Below are 20,544 nucleotides of genomic sequence, written 5' to 3'. Positions count from 1 at the left end.
TGCCTGCCGCGCGCGGGGCTCGCCGGGACTTGTAGTCTTCTGCCCGGCGCGGAGCACCTTGGGAGAGGGAGTCCACGAGGCCCGGAGCGAGGCATGCCAGGAGGTGTAGTTTCCAGGGTCCGGCCGCCTCCCGGGTTCAATCCCCGGTAGGGGGTGGAGGCAGAGTCCTGCCTTCCACGTGAGCCCATGCACACGCACACAGAGAAATAAACGATAAATTAAATAAATGCAAAGCCATCAAGAAGACCGCAAGGGCAGGAGAAATGTCCCAGAGGTTAAGCCCACGCCTCCGAGCCTAATGATCCAAGTTCGATCCCCCGGTCCTACACAGAAGAAAACTGACTCACACAGTTCTCCCCTGACCTTCACACATACGGAAACACACTCAGTAAAGAAATGGAAATTAAAAAACAATTAAAGAGCCGCCTCAACGCAAATATCCACTGTCTCCCCAGCACTGGGACAGCCGCGGCAGGAGGATGGGAGATTGGGGACAGCACAACAAAAATCAAGGCCATGAATGTGACTCTGGGTACAGCTCTTGTCCGGACGGCCCTACTGTCCAGAGGGGCCTTCAGGAACCCAACCTGTCGCTCTACCCGCCTCCAGCAGCTCTAGCCCAGCAGCCTCTGAAGCCAGGCAGGTGAGAAGGACTCGCTGAGCCGGGACTGCTCGGTCTCCGAAAAGCTACTGAGTGTCAAAGGGCCGGCTACTGTTTCTCCTTTTCTTACAGTTAGAGCTGCTGCTGTGTACAATGTAAACACGGGGGCGTGGTCGGGGTGGAGCCCCGCCCACAATCCCCAGTGAGGGGCTGGGGGCGTGGTCAGGGTGGAGCCCCGCCTAGAACCTGGGGGATGGGGGCGTGGTCAGGGTGGAGCCCCGCCTAGAACCTGGGGCTGGGGGCGTGGTCAGGGTGGAGCCCCGCCTAGAACCTGGGGCTGGGGCGTGGTCAGGGTGGAGCCCCGCCTAGAACCTGGGGGATGGGGGCGTGGTCAGAAGAAGAGCAGTCACCCAAACAGCAGTAAGCCCTCAGTGTCATCTCCAAGAGGGCAAACGATTTCTTTTACCTGTCCTGTGCCCCTGGCCTGCATGCGCTTCCTCTTCTCAGGTCCAAAGGCTGCACCGCCACCCCGTACCCTGCAAACGGCCCGCTGATTGAACGTGAGGCCCAGCTCAGCCTGGAGCCGGGGGTTTCTGGCCGTCAGCTGGCAGCCGGCCTTCCTCGGGAAAGTCTGAAGCCTGTTCCCATGGCAGGAGGGACACGCGGCTCTCCAGTTAGTGCAAACCTGTGGCCTGTCCTCACATCACAGTCCATCAGAGTCCGAGCTGGCCTGCAGACCCGCCCGGCCCGCTCACAGGACACACATGAGCTGCCGCGTCTCCCCGTCCAGCTCCCCAGGCCCCCAATCTCTTTATAACCCTCCAGATTGTCCCCCATGATGTTCCTCTCTGCTTTCCTTGGGAGACAGCCTTGGCAGTGCAGAATAAACCTCTTTTCCACCCACTAAGCGGCCATCTCGGGTCCTTTTCTGCGCTCCTCGCATCCCCGCTTCGGCCTTTGATGTCTTCTGCGCCCCGGGGGTGATGCTAGGGTTCCCCCCAAGTGTGTCCCCCAACGTGTGTGCATCTGTGCTCTGCAGCTTGCACTGGACTTCCCGCCCTCTTCCCCCAGCACTGGGCGGAGTTCTTAGGGCTCCCCACCCCTGCACGGCTGGACTCTAAGTCCCAGAAAACCCCGCGGTGCCCTGGATGGGGCGGGACCCTCTCCTCCCACGTGCACTTTGGGAGCTGTCCTGCGATTTTCAAATTTTGGCGCTGAGCGGGTGGGGCGGTGACGGCGGTAGTGACAGCGCCCGCCGCGGTGTCCCTTCTCTGGCCTACCCACCCCACGGGCCCCCAACACGGCGGACCCGGAGTAGAGGACCCCTGATGCCAGGAGTGGAAACTGAGGCCCATGACCATCAAGGACCGGCCTGGAGAACGCCCCGCCCCGCCCCTGTGCCTGGGGCGCGGCAAAGTGTCTGCTTGCTGTCTGCTTTGGGGTGCGGAGCTGTGGACAGGAAATCCGCACCCTAACCCCTCAGCCCTGGAACTCCCTCTACCCTCCATTCCCTGGCGCCGCTGTCCCACCCAGGCTGGATTTTGGCGCCAGTTTTAAATAATAATAAAAAACAAATAAGTCGCATTCCAAGTGATGTCGCTGGCTTCTGGCCCAGAACACTGGGCTTCGTTCGGAATTCCGGGGCTTGGATCTCTGGAGAAGGTGGAATCCGGAGTCAGGATTTGAGAGGCTTCAAATTCTGGAGCCTGGATTTCAGGGAGATTTGGGTCCTGAGTTTGGAATTCAAATTGTGGATTCTGTATTTTAGGATCCTGGATTTGAGAATCAGGAGAGTGAACTGTTTTTTTCTGGATCTGGGGGAGACTGGATTCTGGATTCTGGATTTGAGGGGGGACTCGGTTTTGGAGTGTTGATTCTGGAGCTGTGCCAAGCTTACTCCCTGAATTCGGGGGACTCAATCTACTATCTAGTATCATAATTTAACAACCTGGGACTGTGGATAGGAGGCAGAGGCAGAGGGATTTCTGTGAGTTTGAGGCCAGCCCGGTGTACATAGTGAGCCCCAAGCCAGCCCGGATCTAGGAGACCCTGTCAGAAACAAAAGAAAAAAAAAAACACCATCCTGGGACCCGAGCCGGGAAGCCCGAGGGTCGATTGGACACTCACTGGACGATGAGCTCCACAGATGGGGCGTTCGTCTGTGTGCCTGGCACCAGAGAGGCCAGAGACTCAAGGATACCTAACAGGGATAAGTTCTGGGTGGGTTAGAACACTGTAACCTTCGTGGGAGATTGCAGCAGGGTGGAGCGTGTCAGCTCGTGTGCACTGGAAGAGTTCCTTCCTCCTTAGAGCCCAAATCCTGCCCAAGGAGGAAAGTATGGGGGACGGGACAGCAGCTACCGAGTCAGCACTAAGAGAAGCCGAGAGCAGGAGTCCCGCCGGGCAAGTTCAGAAAAATAAGTGAAAATAAAGACCAGAGTGAAAGATACACCTGGGTATTAGTCAGCTTTCGCTGAGTAACAAATACCCTCTCGAAACATATATTTAGGGCCACTGGGTAAAGAACTTGCTCCCAAGCCTAATGACCTGTTAGATCCTGGGGACCCACGCGGAAAAGGACGGAACTAACACCCGCACCCCTGACGTTGCGGCCCGTGCACACCCTCACACCTATCCTCCCCCCAGAACAAACAAATTTTAATTCAGTATCTGACAGCTGTGTTAATCCCACTGTCAGCAAAAAGGAAGATACTTTGAGACAGACCACATTTACAATCATTATTATTGGGTCCTTAATAATCTCTTTCTGCCCCCAATTTATGAATTAAAACTACAATTTTGGTTACATTTTAAATTATTTTAATGTGCATGGGCGGGGTTCCCGTGCGACAGTGAGTGCTGGAGGACTGATGTAGCCTGTCTGTCCCTGCCTTCCACTGCTCAGATCCCGGGCATCGACCGCAGATCAGCAGGCTTGGCGGCAAGCTCCCTCTGCCCTCCGAGCCGGGTCACCAGCCCCAGAAATCAAACTTGATCTAAGCCGCATCCGTGCAGGAAGGTTGCCATTGACAGCGGAGTCGGCTCTGGGTGTGCGTCAGCCCACCCAGTTCAGAAGCGCCTTCTCTCCAGCCTAGGGGCAACCTCAAGGCTCCGCTGCCATTTTGTGCTAACTGTGTCTTCTCTGTGTGTGTACATGCGTGCATTGTGCATGACGTATGTATGCACTGACGCAAGGGCCCCTTGCCATGACCTTAGTGTAGGGGTCAGAGGACAACACTGTCTCCTTCCACCTCTACATGGGTCCTTCTGTGGATCCAATGCAGTTCTTCGGTCTTTCACAGCCAGCGCCTAACTGCTAAGCCGTCTCCTCCTGCCTTATTTTGTTTTCCCGGTACTGGAGTTGAAACCCAAGGCCTGGTGCACAGTAGAAAAGCTCTGGACCCCTGACCACGCCCCCAGCCCCTCACTGGGGGATCCTAGGCGGGGCTCCACCCTGACCACGCCCCCTGCCTCACTGGGGATTCTGGGGGGGGTTGATGGGGGTGGGGGAGGGGGCCTCCAATCCTGAGCCACTATTGGCTTCTAGAAAAGACTTTCTACTGCTGATCCACACATTGTTGCCCCTACACACACACACACACACACACACACACACACACTTTTTTGAGACTGTGTCAAGCTGGTCTTGATCTCACTTTATAGTCCAGCCTGACCTAGAATCTCAGATGCTGAATCAGTAGGATTATAAATTTGAACCAAACTTAGGATCCAGAATTCCTGTCCCCCAAAAAACAAAACAAAACAAAAAAACCCACACAAAACGCAGACAGGGAGGGCTGGCCTCCGTGGCTGTCCTGGGGGTGAGGTGGGGAGGTGTCATGAATAGCTTTTAGTTGCAAGTCCAGCCTATGTGGCAATTTTGAGAAGAGATTTTCCAGGCAGACAGACTTTCAGGGAGGTCAAGCCAGCACCCCAAGGATGCACAGCCCCGACCGAGTCTCTCTTTCCAAAGTAAGTGAGACACCAAGGATTGAGACCCGGAGACGCTGACTGAAGCCATTGGCCGCCCTGTCCCCGAGGGAGACACAGCGGCTCCTCACCCCCAGCTCTCCCGGGTGCTCCCTGTGTCCCACACCTGTGCCAGCCCCACCGCTGCCCGCTGGTTCCTGTCTGGACCTTTGTAGGGTGAGAGCCTGAGTCACCGGCCCGGAAGCCTCTCCTTGGGGACAGGACCTGTTCCACTGTGTGAGAAAACATGAGGTCAGAGCCCAGCCCTTCAGACACGCTCACAACTTCCTGGCCACATCAGGGGAAGCCGTCCAGACCCACAGGGCCAGGCTCTGCCTCCCGATCTCCTGCTCGCTCTGACCGCCTTTGCCCACGGACCTCTGTGGCTCCCACCTTCCTCAGGTTCTAAGTCCAAGGCCCAGGCCCTGCAAGGCCTCTGCCTCCTCCCTCCTCCCCCCACCCCGCCCCCACGCCCTCGGCCTGTATCCTCTCTGCTCTAACCACAGAGATCTCCTGGATCCTCTCCCAACACGCCAAACGCTGGCCTGCCCCAGGACCTTTGCACAGTCCACACTGTGTTCTTGGCATTTTCGTTTTCCAGGCTCAACTTAGATGCCACCTCCTCAAGAGAGGCCACCATGACCTCCTCACACACAGCCATACCAAATGTTAACTAGCGGCTCCCCACCGTGGGCACCTGGCCTCTTCTTCCTTCCTTCCTTCCTTCCTTCCTTCCTTCCTTCCTTCCTTCCTTCCTTCCTTCCTTCCTTTCTGCACATGACCCTCTTAGAGAAGAAATTTGCCCACTTCATGCCCAGAACTAAGACCATGTGTTTATTCTGATTTCTGGCTTTTAGGATTTTCTTTTATTTGACTATTTGGGTTCCTGGGATTGAACTCAGGCTGTTGGGCTTGGCAGCAAAGTGTCTTCACAAATTAACTCATTCTTTAGCCATGATTTTAGCCTTTTTCTTTTTGTTTTGTTTTTTGATTTTTCGAGACAGGGTTTCTCTGTGTAGCTTTGCGCCTTTCCTGGAACTCGCTCTGTAGACCAGTCTGGCCTTGAACTCAGAGATCTGCCTGGCTCTGCCTCCCGAGTGCTGGGATTAAAGGCGTGAGCCACTGCAGTCTGGCTTGAAAAAATCTGTATGTGAGCATGTGAGCAGAGTGCTCTTGGAGGCCAGAAGAGCTGGAGTTACAGGTGGTTTTGAGCTTCGTGATGTGGGTGTCAAGTCCTCGGCATGAGCAGCAGGTGCTTATAACCACCGAGCCAGCTCTCCACCCCCACCCCACCCTCAGCCGGTCAGCTCTGTGCCTTTGAGGGAGAAGGTGGAGGCAGGGGAACCCTGTCACTCACTGGCCAGCTGGCGGCACCTACTTGGTGAGGTTCCAGGTCATCGAGACACTGTCTCCGGGGAAATGTGGAATGAGCTCAGGGGAGGTTGTCCTTTGCCCCACACTCTGCTGTGAATGTGATGAGAGTCGGAAGTCAGCGACTCCAGGGGCTCACAGCTGCAGAGGACCGCCCATCGAGGCCGAGAGTGGAGGCGGGGCTCACAGGGGCCTGCTCTGTCCCCTTTCTCAGGCCTTCTGTCCAGGATCCCAGCTGGGGACGGTACCCCCCAACAGTGAGGAGGCATTTCCCCACATCAGTTAACATAAGCACCCCAGACATCCCAGGAGATTCCAGATTCTGCTAGTTAACCATTAACACTGGTTGTCACTTCACAAGAAAAGAAAAAGAGTTCCTTTGGCTGGGGCTCAGTGGGTGGAGCCGGCCCAGGGTCCCCAAGGTGCTGGAGCAGAGCATAAGCCAGCTGTGGCGGCCCAGGCCTCTCATGCTACAGGAGGGTCAGGAGCTCAAGGCCATCCTCGGCTACATAGTGAGCTTAGGCCAGCCTGGGCTACATGAGGCCTGTCTCAACAACAACAACAAAAAACAGAAAGAGAGAGACAGACAGACAGAGACAGAGGGGGTGGAGACAAGGAGGATTGTGGTGTTTCTCGGAGTCCAGGCCCTTCCTGGCGGGTCCTCCTGACTGCAGCCAAAACAGCCTCTCCCGGGAGCTCCGGCCTTTGTCTGCAGTTTCCAGGACCCTGATGCCGTTTCCGGTCCTGTGGTGAGAGCCCTGCTCATCTCACAGACCTCTGTTTTGTCTGCACAGACCCACATCACCGCCTCCTCACCCTCTGTCTAGACCCCAAACACTAGGCCTTGGTATGGCCCAGCTCCGACTCACTGTGTCTCCCCTGGATACAGAGCTTCTGGGTTTTTTGTTTGTTTATTTGTTTGAGACAGGATTTCTCTGTGTAGCCCTGGCTGTCCTGGATCTCTCTCTGTAGACCACGCTGGCCTCGAACTCAGAGATGCATCTGCCTCCTGAGTGCTGGGATTAAAGGCGTGCGCCTCAAACTTAACTTTTTTCTTTCATTTTTTAATTTAAAAAAATGTATCTTTATGGGTTTGGCCTGCATCTGTCTGTGCACCTTGTGTATGCCTGTCCTGAGAGGCCAGGGGAGGGTGTCAGATCCCCTGCGACTGGAGTTACACTGCTGTGACCCCCATGTGGGTGCTGGGAAGTAAGCCCAGGTCCTCTGGAAGAGCAGCGGATGCCCTTAACTGCTGAGCCGGTTCTCCAGCCCCCCTTCCCCTTTTTGAAATTCATGTAGCCAAGGCTAGCCTCAAGCTCACTACGTAGCCCCGGATGATCCTGAACTACTGACCGATCCTCCTGCCTCTACCTCCCCAGTATTGGGATGGCAAGTGTGCACCACCACAGGGTTCATGTGGTCCAGAGGAAGGAAGCCAGGACCTCAGGCAAGCTGCAGGAGCGCTCTGCCCCGGACCACAGCCGCAGCCCGGAGGCCAATCCAAATATGCATCTAATAAAGTTATTTATTTGTGTGTGCCGGCGCGAATGTACGCCTTGGAGCACGAGGTGGGGAGCTCGGATGACAGCTTGTGGGGGTCAGTTCTCTTCCCACTCTGTGGGTTCCGCGGATTAAACTCATGCTTGGCCACAAGCCCGTTTCCCTGCCGAGCCAGCTCTCAGGCCCTGCATGGTTGATATTTAAAATATTGTATGCATACCATATGTCGGGCTGGGACATAGTGTATATCGATATCGGTGGAGCCCTTGCCCGGCGTCATGAAGCCCTGGATTCATCCCCAATATCGCAAATAATAACAATAGTAATAATAATAATAATGATGAAATTAAAGAACCGAGAAGAAAGAAATACCTATTGCAGTGTCCTCTCCCCCGCCCTTTCCGGAAGCTGCGCGCGCAGAGACCTCATGAGGCCGCCAGGTGTCGCCGGCGCGCCTCTCACGCCAGGGACATTTCGCGCGCTCGGTGGGCGGCGCGGAGGAGGCGCGATGCGTCACCGCACTCGGGGGCCGGGGATCCGGGGAAACCGAGCTGCGCGGCCGAGGCCAGGCCCCAGGCTGGCGGAGGAGGGGACGCAGTGTGAGTCACCGGGAGCCCCCGTGCACCGTGGGAGAGTCCCACGCGGGGTCTGCCCGCCCGCCTCGTGTCCTTGCCGTCTGAGTCTGCTCCCAGCAGCCACGGTGTGGCTCCGAGCAGAACGCCCTCGGAAGCCTCAGTTTCCCTTTGCTCGCCAAATGCTGGACGAGATAAATGTCACGCGCGCCAGAGGGACCCGCGGCTCATGTTGCGCACTGAGAAAAAAAGGCCGGGGCCAAAAGAGCGGCTGCCATGCAGACACCCTGTCCCGGGTGGGGGTGGGGGCAGCACACTCGCACTCTGCCTCGGTTCCCCCGCAAGGGTCAGGTGTGGGGAAGCGGTCCGAGGCTAGACCCGGAGGCAGCCGGCAGGGGGCGGGGCCGCTCCGCAGGGCGCCTGCAGGCCTCTTCACCTGCGCCGCCTCCCACGCGCACCCCACCCTGAAACTCTCGGGGTGCCGGGAGGGAGAAAGGCTCCTGATCTCTTCGCCAGCGATCCTCCAGTGCTCTGCAGCCCCGGCCTCCGGGCGGGGGGACCCCTAAAGCCACCTACCCCTGCCTGCCCCTCGCGCGAGCGGGCTGTGAGTCCTCGGAGCGCCGTCGCGGGAGCGGGGGGGGGGGGGCCTTGGTAGCTGTCACTTTGGGGTGAGGATCCCAGCGTCCTCGAAATTACAAAGCGCTTACTGAGCACCCTGGACGTGACTTAGAACACTCCCCAACCCTGCAAGATCGGGATTGCATTCGCAGGAGAAGTTCTGTTCACCCAAGGTCCGGGGTCTCCGAAGAGGGGCAAGACCCCCACACACCCACACTGACACCCACAAAAAGTCGCCGTCCTGGGAGGGGTCGGGCTGCAGACGGGGCCCTGGGCCCATGCACAGCCCTGCCCTGCGCAGAGCCTGGGAAAGGCTGGGGACTCTCCCGGGACCGGGAGGGGATTCCAGACAGCCCTCCCCGAAAGCCAGGCCAGCCTCGCGCGCTGGAAACCCCGCGCGCGGCCTGCGTAGCGCGGCTGCCGGGAAATCAGGAGAGAAACTTCTGTTTTTTGTGTCTGTGTGTGTGGTTTTTTTTTTTTTTTCTCGCTTTTCTGGCACTCGCGGCTGCCCGGGTTCGCCCTCCTCCCAGCCCGGCGCCCCACGTGGGGCCAGGGCGCTTGAGCTCCGCCCTCTCCATCACCGGCCAATCGCAGCGCCGGCCAGTCAACTCTTTGTGTATCCACCAATGGGAGGGCGGCTCAGGCCCCCCCCGAGGCCACGCCCCCCAAGTGTGGGCTATATAAGCGGCTGCCGGCGGCCGCGCGCTCACTCCGCTGCAGACCCGGGACCTGCACCGCCTTCCGCATTCTTGGATTAATTTTCGTGGGGATTTTGCAATCTTCTTCTTTTTTGTTTTCCCTTTGCCTTTTTCTTGGGAAGGGAAGTCCCGCCGCCTCCGGAAGACCTTGGACGCTTCTGATCGCACGGGACGGTGTTTTTCCTTTGGGGTCGGATCTGGGCGCCTACCCTGCCCTCGGGGAGCTGCCGCGGGGGTCCGCTGTGGCGTGTGACTGCATCATGACGCTGGAAGAGCTGGTGGCGAGCGACAACGCGGCACAGAGGTGAGTACGGCGGGGGCCCGAGGTCCCGCCCGCCGCCCGAGGTCGGCCGGGCTGTCACCGGCTCATCGCCGCCTCTCCCTTGGCCTCTTAGGATGCAGGCGGTGACGGCCGCCGTGGAGCAGCTGCTGGTGGCCGCGCAGCGTCAGGATCGCCTCACCGTGGGGGTGTACGAGGCGGCCAAGCTGATGAATGTGTGAGTCAGCACCCCCTTCTCCCGGGCGTGGGTGGGGGCGCCCCTCGGATGCACGCGCGCTCCCTGCACCCTGCCGGGCGCGGGTCTTCGGGGGACTTTCCCGGTGCGCTCTCGGTCCTGGGGAGCGGAGGGCGACATTTCAATGAGGGTTTCTCTTTTGGGGGGCGCGGGGGGGGGAGACGCGCTGCAGAACCCTGACGTTGCAAATGCCAGGGGTTTCATTACGCTTTGTTTTGACAAGGCCACCCCAGGCACTTGGAGCCGCGCGCCCCCTCCCCCACCGCCGTCAGCATTTGCATGGTGGCCACCGCGGCGACCGTGCAGCGCCGGGGGACGGGGTTACGGGGGGGGCGTGTCCTCGCACACTCCCGGTGCTCCGTGGGTCTCGTCTGCTTGCGCCCCTTTCCCGCCCGCGCTCTCCGCCCTGACAGCCCAGCCCTCTGTCCCGCAGGGACCCCGACAGCGTGGTGCTGTGCCTCCTGGCCATAGACGAGGAGGAGGAGGACGACATCGCCCTGCAGATCCACTTCACCCTGATCCAGTCCTTCTGCTGCGACAACGACATCGACATCGTCCGCGTGTCCGGCATGCAGCGGCTGGCGCAGCTCCTGGGGGAGCCGGCGGAGACGCTGGGCACCACCGAGGCGCGAGACCTGCACTGCCTCCTGGTCACGGTGAGCCCCAGCTCGCGCCCCGCCCTGGGCACCGCGGCCCCGTGTTTGTCAACAGCGCTGGGCGGGCTGGTCCGACACCAGCTCACTGCCCAGCCACGCTCGGCATGTCCCGTGGGCCGCCTCGTCACCCGGGCAGCTATTTTGAGCCGGCCTGTTTTTCCTCAAAGGGGCCCCTGTGCGCTGGAGGGAGGCGCCCTACCGAACTCCTAGGGCTGCGACTAAACCCTTCCTTTTTGTCCCCTTCCACAGAACCGTCACACAGATACCTGGAAAAGCCAAGGCTTGGTGGAGGTGGCCAGTTACTGTGAGGAGAGCCGGGGCAATAACCAGTGGGTCCCCTATATCTCCTTGGAGGAACGCTGAGGCCCGCTCCAGACGTCTAAAGCAACTGTTGAGTTGCTGTCCCGTAAAAAAAGCAAATAAAATACGTGTTTGACCCCCTCCCCTCACCCCCAAGAACAATCCCTCCAGAGCCACCCTGCCCGCGAGACCTTCCGGGAGGGGCGGAGCCACCGAGACTGAGATGAGAGGGGAGTGAGCGCCCGCCCTCGGGGCCGTGGGACCCGGAGCAGCGCCGCAGGTGGTCGCCGAGACACGAAGGAGGGGACCCCGGGCCGGAGGAGACGGGGACCTTGGAGCCCGGGCCCGGGGGTCCTGCACGCAGCCTCCGCACGCAGCCGCGGCCGGGAGCGCGGAGGGTCGCGGCGTCCCCGACATCGGGGACGGTGGTGAACTGTGCACGGCGGAGGCGGCGACGGTCGCGCGGGAGCCGGGGCGAGCCCGGGGCGCCGCGACGCTGACGCGAGTCGACTTTGTTACTGTGCCGAGCGAGACAGCTCGCTTGCGTACTTTTCTAGGTTTCTACTGCAGAGACATTGTAATAAATTCGTTAAGCCTCCCTCCGCGCTCTCCTGGTGTTTCCTCCTCCGCCCCCCGGCCCCCCGGGGACCCCACCACCCCACCCGGTGCCGCGCGCGGCCACCGGGCCTCGTCGGGTCCCCTGCGCTCGCTCGGCGGCTGAGACACCGCTGGCTCTGCTGCTGGCACCGCCACCCGACTCCTGCTCCCCAGCAATTAGCAGGCGGGTTTATTACGAAACCCGGCGGCCCGGCCCCCGGCTCCCCGCGGTGCTGGAGCCGGGCCCCGGGTCGGGGCGCACCGGGGAGGTGACTGCCGTCCCTCCCCACCCGACGGCCCAGACCAGAGAGGCTGCCAGGGCACCTGAGGCCACACAGCAAGGGTTCCCCGGTGGGGGGAGGGTCGGGCGCACCCTTTTCCCACGCGCCCAAGCCGCCCTTCCCGGGACGGGCCCGGTGGATGCGCAAAAGGAAAAGAATGATTTTTTTTTTTTTCCATCCTTTCCCCGAGCTAAGATCAAAACCGTAGGGAAACCTCTGCATCTCGCTCCAGACCGAAACCGCACCGCACGGCCCCTCCCAGGGCCTCTGCCCGCCCGGCCTCAGTTTACCCGCGACCTTTCCACCGAGCCCCTGGTGGGCGGAGGAAATCCCCAGGGGCGCCGGGGGAGTCACGTGCAGGAGGGAGAGCACCCGGAGGGGAGTCCCCGGGGTGGGGGAGGGGAAGCCGCCCGCCGAGGTGCACTGCCCAGAGGCCCAGGGGCGTCGGGTTTGGGGGGGGCGGAGGGAGGTGGGGGGTGAGGAGTCAGACTTCGGGCTCAGCGGTCCCTGAGTGCGACCCCGGGACGGAGGTCACCACGGGGGGGGGGGGGGGAAACCGGAGGCATTAGGGTGGGGACGCGAACGCACGGCGCTGGGTGGGTGGGTCGGGGATGGCGGATGGTGCCTGCGGGACACGGAGCCCGGGGGGTCACAGGCGAGGCCTCCCCGGCGGTCTCGGTGTGGAGTATTGGGGGGCACAGTCTCTGCGTGACCTGCAGGGCTGCGCTGGCCCTGCCCTGGTGGCCTCTGGGTCCCCAGCCCAGGTGCCCACCCGACTGCCGGCACCGCGACCAACAGGAGTGGTCTGGGGGGGGGGGAGAACTGTGCTCCCACGCCAGGACCTTGCCTCAGTTTCCCCCCCTTACACACGTCCCCCACGGCCAGGTCCGGAAGTCCTCCCGGCGCGGAGTCGCTTCGAACCCCTGGCTCCCTGGCTCCCTGGGTCCACGGCGCTCAGCCGCTTCCTTCCCCGCGCAGAGCTGCGCCAGCCTCCTTCCCCCCAGAAAGGGAGGCCGAGGCTCAGGCTGGAGGCCACGGCCCGGAGTCTGGCATCGTGGGCGGAGGAGGGGCGACCGTCCGGGTCACCAGCTTGGGTCCTGTCCGGGACGGCTGCTCCCCTCGGGGACGCCGTCGTGCGCCAGGACACGTGGGTGTGTTCCTTGGACGTTAAGCAGGAAAAACTTGGCAACGCGGGCTGCAGGCAGATGGGCGTGGCGCGCGCGCACGCGCACACGCACGCTTGCACGCGCGGCCCCCGGTACTCGGTTGGAGGAACACGGACCCCTGCACCTGGCGTGACCGGTGTGCGTCCACGCTGGGGGGCAGCCCTGGAACACAACCTTCCGGACGGACGGACACCCGCCCGCCTCAGCAGCACACGGGGGGCATGTGTGGGAGGGTTTAGGTCTCCCCGAACCCCGCTCTCCAGGGACAGGAGATGAGGGCGGCGTGAGCCTGTGCGGCTGCCCTCAAGGACCAGGCTGGGGCGGGCGCAGGGCGGATCAAACGCGGAGACTCTGGGGGAAACCATTCGAGAAGCTGCTTTAGTATTTAATCTGTTTTCCCAGGGTGAAAGGTCAGAGGTGGGGGTGATGCTGGGGTGGGAGGGAGGGGAATTTAGAGCCTGAAAATGATCTGCTGGGGGGTCTTCACCCCTGACCACGCCCCCAGCCCCCCACTGGGGATTCTAGGCGGGGCTCCACCCTGACCACGCCCCCAGCCCCTCACTGGGGGATTCTAGGCGGGGCTCCACCCTGACCACGCCCCCAGCCCCTCACTGGGGGATTCTAGGGGGGCTCCACCCTGACCACGCCCTCAGCCCTGCTCAGCAGTTCTATTTTAATTCTGCTCTGGACATCCCCAGGAGGTGGACACCATGATTAGTGTCCCTATTTCAAAGAGAAACAATCCGAGAAGGTGGAGCCACCGGCCCAGGTCTCGTGACTGGCCACCTCCACAGGACAGGGTTCCCTAAGCGGCGTGGTGTCACAAGACTTGGCGAGGACACAACACGCTGCAGGCTAACATGAATCCCCGAGGGACAAAACAGTCTGTCCCGAGGCTGGGACACAGAAAGTCACCTCTGCGTCAAATCTGCTTTGATGTGACTTGGTTCTCCGTGTCACCTGCATTCATTCTGTGTAGCTCTGACTGTGCGCCAGGCCCTTTCCGCTCTTCTGGGAACGCGCAGCCAACACCGAGGCCACCTGAAGCCGCGGGGCTCACACGGTGCTGGGAGGGGGCGGGGGCGGGGCTAGAAAGGGGGCGGGCCTCAGCCGAGGGCTCCTGGGTGGGAGTCTCAGTGCCAATCAACCCCGTCTGGAATCTGGTTCGCGTGCGTGTCACTCGTGTTCGTGGACCCTGGTTGTGGGCCGACCACGTGGATGCTGGGAACTGACCCCGGTCCTCAGCAAGAGCGGTCGCTCCAGCCCCTCGGTTTGTATTTGAGACAGGGTTTCTCTGTGCAGCCCAGGCTGGCCTCGAACTCACAGACATCCCTAATGCCGGCATGGCACAGGCCAGCAGAGCTAGCTTTTATTTTTCATTAAGAAAATTTTTTAGCCGGGCAGTGGTGGCTCACGCCTTTAATCCCAGCACTTGGAGGCAGAGGCAGGTGGATCTCTGTGAGTTCGAGGCCAGCCTGGGCTACAGAGTGAGTTCCAGGAAAAATGCAAAGCTACACAGAGAAACCCTGTCTCGAAAAACAAAAAACAACAACAACAAAAAAAAAAGAGTTTTTAAATTTTATTTATTTTTTCCATGTGGAGGTCAGCGGACAACTTGGGGGAGTTGGTTCCCTGTGGGTCCTGGGACTGAACTCAGGTCCTCGGGCTTAGCCGCAAGCCCCTTTACCCTCGGAGTCCTGTCTCCCATGTTGTCTGTGAGTTAATGACTGTGTCTCACTCTGAAGTCCAGACAGGCCTGGGAGTCCCTGCAGGTCCTGGGATCCCAGACCTGTGTGTCACTGCGTCCCAGACAGTTCTGACCTTTCTTCCCGCCTCTCAGCTCTGGAAACCTCATCCTGGGCCCCACCCGGTCCACGAAGGGGGTCAGTTCTCTCCCAGCACCCCACGACTGGCGGAGGGGCAGGGGAGGGGCTCATTGCTCATCCTGTCCCTAGGGGGTTGCCCAGCCCTGGAGCAGGAAGCAGCAGAGCTCAGAGAGATCGATTCGGACCAATTAGCGTCCCCCCAACTGAGTGACACCCCCCTAGCCCGAAGCCTTACCAGACGGACGCCCCAGAGGCTCTGGCAACCCACGATCCCTTCCAAAGACCCAACACAACCTCTCCCCCAAACCCACGGCACGCAACTTGAAGGCCAGCCCTCCACCAGGGACCGAGACTTGGCTCCCCGCCCTCGTCCCCGCTGCACATCTGCAGAACCCACGGGGGGTTTCCTCTCTCTGCGGTCCCTATTTTTTCCCTAGGCTGTTCCCACCCCACCCCCTCTCTGACTGTTGTTCCCAGGACCCTGGGAGTGGGTGGGGTCAGCAGCTTCCGGGGGCAGAAACCGAGACCCTCCGTGCTCTCGGGGAGTGCGCGCTCCCGGCTCGAGCACGCACGCACGCACGCGCGCACGCACATGGGAGGCCAAACTTGAGATCACCGGGCGTACGAGTGCGTGGGAGTGACGTTTATGCCTTCGTGTACACAGTAGGAGCGCCATAAATGCTTCTCTGCTGGCTCCAGGGCGGCGCGGAAGGGCCGAGCTCAGCACTCCCCGCAGGAAAAGATGAAGGCCGAGGCTGACTCTTGCCTCACACTGACGGGTTACTAGAGCCAGGAGAGCCCAGCCAACTGTGACTCAGTTTCCCCACCCATAAAAGGGAAAGTGCAAAGGCCCTCCCACGTGGTAAGGTGACCTCCATGGGCTGCAGAGAACTCAGCAAACAGCGAGTTGCTTCCAGAACCCTCATTACGGCTTGCAGCCACCCCACCCTCTCGCCAGACACTCTGGGGGTGGAGCGGGGCTCTAACCCAGACCCCAGACGCCCCTCCCGCCCTCCCCAGTAGGCAGGAGTCCCGGGTTCCTTGGTCCTTAAATTGGATAATTGGAGACAGAGGCGGCTGCCGGAGTCACAGACAGTGCTAGTGGGCGACTGTGCAGGCGCTTGGCCCCCTCAGGATCCCCAACCTGGGGTCACCACGACCCTCTCCAGCGCCCGTCCCGAGTGCGCCTTGGGCGCACGCCGCCGACCCCCTCCGGAGAGCGCCGGTGCCAGCCTCACTGTGGTGCCCGCCAGGCCGGGTGTCTGCGGCCCGCAGGGGTGGGGGGTCCGCCCCGGCGGCGGGAGGGCGGGGCGTAGGCACAGACCCTCCCTTTGTGAGCGGCGCCTTCCCTGGGACGCCTGGCGCTCAGGGCCGGGCAGGGAGCCAGCGCAGGAAAAGCCCTGGGCCGCGTGCCCCAGCCCCAGCGGCTTGGCCTGCCCCGGGGCCGTCCCGGAGAGCCTACTGTGTGCAGACCCTGAGCTCAGGCAAAGCGCAGGACCTACTGTGTGCGGCCCCTGAGCTCAGGCAAAGCGCAGGACCTACTGTGTGCGGCCCCTGAGCTCAGGCAAAGCGCAGGACCTACTGTGTGCGGCCCCCAAGTCATGCAAAGTGCAAAGCCTACTGTGTGCAATCCCAGTGTTCACGCATAATCTACCGTGTGCAGCTCCTGAGTGCACGCAGAGTGCAAAAAACTACTCTGTGCAACCCCTGAACAAATGCAGGACCTAAGCGTTCAGCCCCCGAATGCTTACCGCACGTGCTGTGTTTAACCCTTGTACTGTCTGCCGCTCCTCCCCGAGTTTGTGTGCAGTCTACTGTGTTCAGCTCCCGGATTCCTGGAGATCCTGTGTATAGTCCCCCGAGCACTGTAGACTCCACTGGGTGCAGTCCCTGAGCACATTCAGGGCCTTGTATGTGCAGCCCCGTTCTCTGTGTGTACACACGCGTGCCTGTTGTGACTCCCGGGTGCATGCAGAGGCCGCGGTGTGTAGCTGCTTCACGGCACGTGAAGCCTGCTGTTTGCAGCCACCCATATGCCACACTCAGCTCCTACTGTGTCCACGCACTGGCAGGCTACACACAGCACCCCCCGTGTGCAGGCATCCACACATCCGCACACCAGCGGAGAGGAGACCACATGTAGAAGCTCTGTTGCTAGGCACAGCAGAACCAGACAGCGATCTGCTGAGCCTCTCCTGTCACCAAATGTCCCTGCCTGGGCCAGCACTCGTGTGTAAAACTCCCAGGATGTGCATCACATGCAATGACCAGGCCTGAGGTGGAGATGTCCCTAAGTTTAAATGTCCACTCTGGGTGGAGTGTAGCTCAGGAAATATACATGTGCTTTGCACAGGCCGACTGCCCTTGAGCTCAGGAAAATAAAAACAACCAGTAGTCTCTACACTTCCGGGTTCTGTCGTCGGGGGAGAGCTGCCTCGTTTGAGTCTGGTTCTAACTTTGAGGGGTGCACCATACTCTTGGAGATGTGGCTGGAGATGGGGTGCCACCTCCCATGGGCCTGGAAGGTGGATTCAGACATGCTGGGGTGTGGGGTGGGGGTTGGGCCTCCAGGCTTCTTCCAGGAAGCCCCAGAGGCAGGTGCAAGGGCAAACAGTCTCCGTGGGCAGGGTGCCAGTCCTTGGCTTCCCTGAAACTGGGCACAGCAGCTGGGAGAGGTTTCCGGGGCCTGCCCAGCCCCACCTGGCCTGGGGCACTCTCGGAGATGGGCGGGCCTGGCAGGCGGGCATCCAGAAGGCACCGTGCCTGAGCAGGTCTGCACAAGAAACAGAGGCCGGACCGAGTGTGTACTCTCAAGGAGTCCGCGAGGGTGGGGATGCCGCGTCCTGCATCCTAACGCCAGTGCTCAAGTGTGCACGCCACCCTCAGCTGTCCGCTAACACACCTGCAGGTCCCGGGGTGCCGCACACTTCCCAGGCAAAGACAGCTGGGGATCTGGGAGAAACCAGCAGATCTCCCAGTTCTGGGTGGCTTATTAGCACTCGGTAAATATTTGTTTAATGAACCGGTACAAGAATACACAGACATTTCAGTTTGTAATGTGCCGTAATTATGCACCGGCACTTGTACATCAAAAAAAAAAAAAAAGCCTTGGAACGAACAGTCTGAGCACGTAAGCACCTACCTACACTTCAACTCCCTGCTGGCAGAAACCAGAGCCACGTGCACCCAAGGGTCTCCTCCTCTGCTCCATCTCTCACTGTCCTGAGTTCCGCCTCCCCTGGTCTTTTCTCCAAGGCCACTGGGCCCCCGGCCTGGGTCTGGAGGGACATTTAGGGTGTGATTAGTCTCACACTCCCTGCGAGTATTTAAGTATTTTCATGATTCGAGATTTCCTTTGCTTGCAGAACATTCCAGAAGAGAACAGCCAGCATCGGCGTGAGGAGGTCTGGTTGTCAAAGTCGGATGGGGTCCATGTCTTGGGAAACTGACATCCAGGCACCATCAGAAGCCTCTTCTCATTTCACAGTGGGGAAACTGAGGCCCCAAGAGGGAAGGATCTCCCTGTCCTGCGGGCAGGGAGGGGCATCTGGTAGGGGCCCTGCTGGGAGGACAGTGGTGAGGCCCTGGGGGAGGCTGAGATCCGGAGTGGGGAAGAGAGGATGGGGCTGGGGCCTCCCTCCTCACACCCAGAATCATCTTTTCTTTCCTTCTCCTTTTACTTTAAAAGTGTTTTAAATTTCACTTATTTTGCGAGGAATGCAGAGGTGCCACTGCATGGGTGTGGATGGCAGAGGGTTAACTTTCAGGAGCTACTTCTGGCTTTCTCCTTCTCCTGGTAACTGGCTGCTCCTTCCATCTGTCTGCTGGGGACCTGCACACCATGGATAGAAGGAGCCCAGGTCACTCAGCCATCCCCACCTCCCAGGACCCACATAGAAACGAAAGGGTCCCCCCTCCAAGTGACCACAGCAAGGTCAGCCCGGACCCCGCCCGGGCTCTCCTTTCCTGCCAGGGGAACTGACTGTGAAGGGCCGGGGAGACCCAGACAGGCTGCAGACACCCTGGGATGTGCTCATCTTTCCAGCCAGGCCGTCTCACCCTGACGGTAATTAGATCCCAGACGAGTGAGTGAGGAGACAGTGAACGGCCGCCAGTCATCGTGGCGGCCCCACGCCCACAGGCTCGGGGCACCTGCAGGGTGTGTGCGCGTGTCCAGTCAGGGGAGGGGATACTTTGGGGGACCTCCTCTCCATTCCTGCCCCCTCAGATCTTGAATTAGGCTAGGGCTTGGAAGGGTCTCACGTAGCCCAGGCTGGCCTCAGACTCACTGTACAGTCTAGGATGACCTTGAACTTCCAACCCTCCTGCCTCTATCACCCATGCGCTGGTGCGACAGGCGGGCACCGGGCTCAGCTTGTGTAGTGGTACTGCCTGGGGGGTGGCTGAGTGTCCACTTGTCCCTCACTCACCGCAAGCCTGCGGCTGCACAGACCCCACAATGCATCCCGCGCGGGATCACTGCCCGCGTGAGTTTCGGGGATGTCACAAACTCACGGGTGCTTGCACTCCCCCGGGGCACGCGGGCACCAGGGCACCAGGACGCTGGCTTTGCAGCAGTTAGAGGGCGAGGCCACGCCCCCGGCCCCGGCCACGCCCCTGGCCACGCCCTCCGCGCCTGGAGCCCGCAGACCTGCGCGGGCGGGCGTCACGGGTTTCCACCCGGGCCGGGATTCCCTGGCCGAGAACGCCCGTGACGGTGGCGCCGGCTTGCGTGGGCCACGCTGGACCCGGGCTCGGATGACATCAGCCCTACTTTTGATTCTGCGCGGGCCGGGCACATGGACGGAGAAATAGAAACCGTCCGCGGCTTTGCCTTTGTGTCTTCCGGGGTGCATGTGTGCATTCGAGCGCCTAAGACGGCTGTGGCCTGGAGCTATGTGAGCCTCGTTTCATGTATGGGGAAACTGAGGCTGTGTCCTGCCTGCCTTGCCAACTCATGTCTGTGGCCACAGGGTCGCAAGCTGAGGTCTTGGGCACCTGATCCAGGCTTATTTCGGGCCGGAAATATCTTGATCCCAAAGCCGGTAGGGCTGGGTCGGGCTCCGTGGGTACAGTGCCTTCCTGGCTGAAAAAGAAAAAAAAAACCTGGGTTGCATCCCCAGCAAGCACAAACCTGCTGACATAGTAACATAGTGATGCAAGCCTCTCATGCCAACAGCTCAGGAGGCTGAGGCAGGAGAATTGCTGTGAGCTTGAAGCCACCTGGAGCTATGTAAGGGACCCTGTCTCCAAAAGAAAACAAACAAACCAACCAGGCCTGAGGTTGAAGTTCAGTGTGCTGGCTCCCGCCCTGGCACCCCTCGCCAGGGTGAAGCACACACGCTTGCCGTCCCAGCCCTCGGGAGAGTCCGGGGTGTCAGGGGTCAGCTACAGAATGAGTGTGAGCTGAGCCTGGGCTCCCGGAGACCCTGTCTCCAAACGACCACGCCAACACCCTCTGCAGGGCGGCCCCCTCCCCTTCATCGCCCAGCTCCATTCTGCACAAGCTGGCTCAGAGAGGGTCTTGGGGGGACCTGGCTCCACACAGCACAGCCGTGGCCAGCCCTGTAACCCGGCGCTGACTGCTCTCCATTGCTGGCCTTTGCTGCGGCCTGAGGCGGTGCCCACACGGGAGCCAGAATGCCTGGCCGGCCTGCCTGGTCGGGTGGGGTGTGCCCACTGGCTCCCGCTGACTCCGAGGCAGACAAGACTCTAAATATAGCCTGGGAGGAGGTGAGAGCTATTTTTAGCCTGGGTGGCTTGGGCCCTCCCAGTTCCCAGGTCAGCAGTCTTGAGGCCAGCCAGGACCTGGGCAGGAGGGAGCAAGTTTGCTTCCTTTTCTGGGGTCCCCACACTCTGTGCAGGCTTGGGGAC

At 60.6% G+C, this 20,544-nt stretch overlaps 1 protein-coding gene across 1 annotated transcript; it reads left to right on the top strand.

Annotated features, from left to right (window-relative positions):
* Positions 1-9,327: 9,327 nt before the first annotated feature.
* Positions 9,328-11,398, top strand: Gadd45b (growth arrest and DNA damage inducible beta). The gene is made up of 4 exons (XM_006978153.4): positions 9,328-9,633; positions 9,725-9,826; positions 10,278-10,500; positions 10,750-11,398. Exons 1-4 carry the CDS (start codon positions 9,590-9,592, stop codon positions 10,861-10,863), a joined length of 483 nt encoding a protein of 160 aa, XP_006978215.1. The 5' UTR covers positions 9,328-9,589; the 3' UTR covers positions 10,864-11,398.
* Positions 11,399-20,544: the final 9,146 nt, after the last annotated feature.

This window comes from Peromyscus maniculatus, chromosome 22 (assembly GCF_049852395.1).
Source record: "Peromyscus maniculatus bairdii isolate BWxNUB_F1_BW_parent chromosome 22, HU_Pman_BW_mat_3.1, whole genome shotgun sequence".
Taxonomy (NCBI): domain Eukaryota; kingdom Metazoa; phylum Chordata; class Mammalia; order Rodentia; family Cricetidae; genus Peromyscus; species Peromyscus maniculatus.
This window is presented reverse-complemented; position numbering and strand designations above follow the sequence as displayed.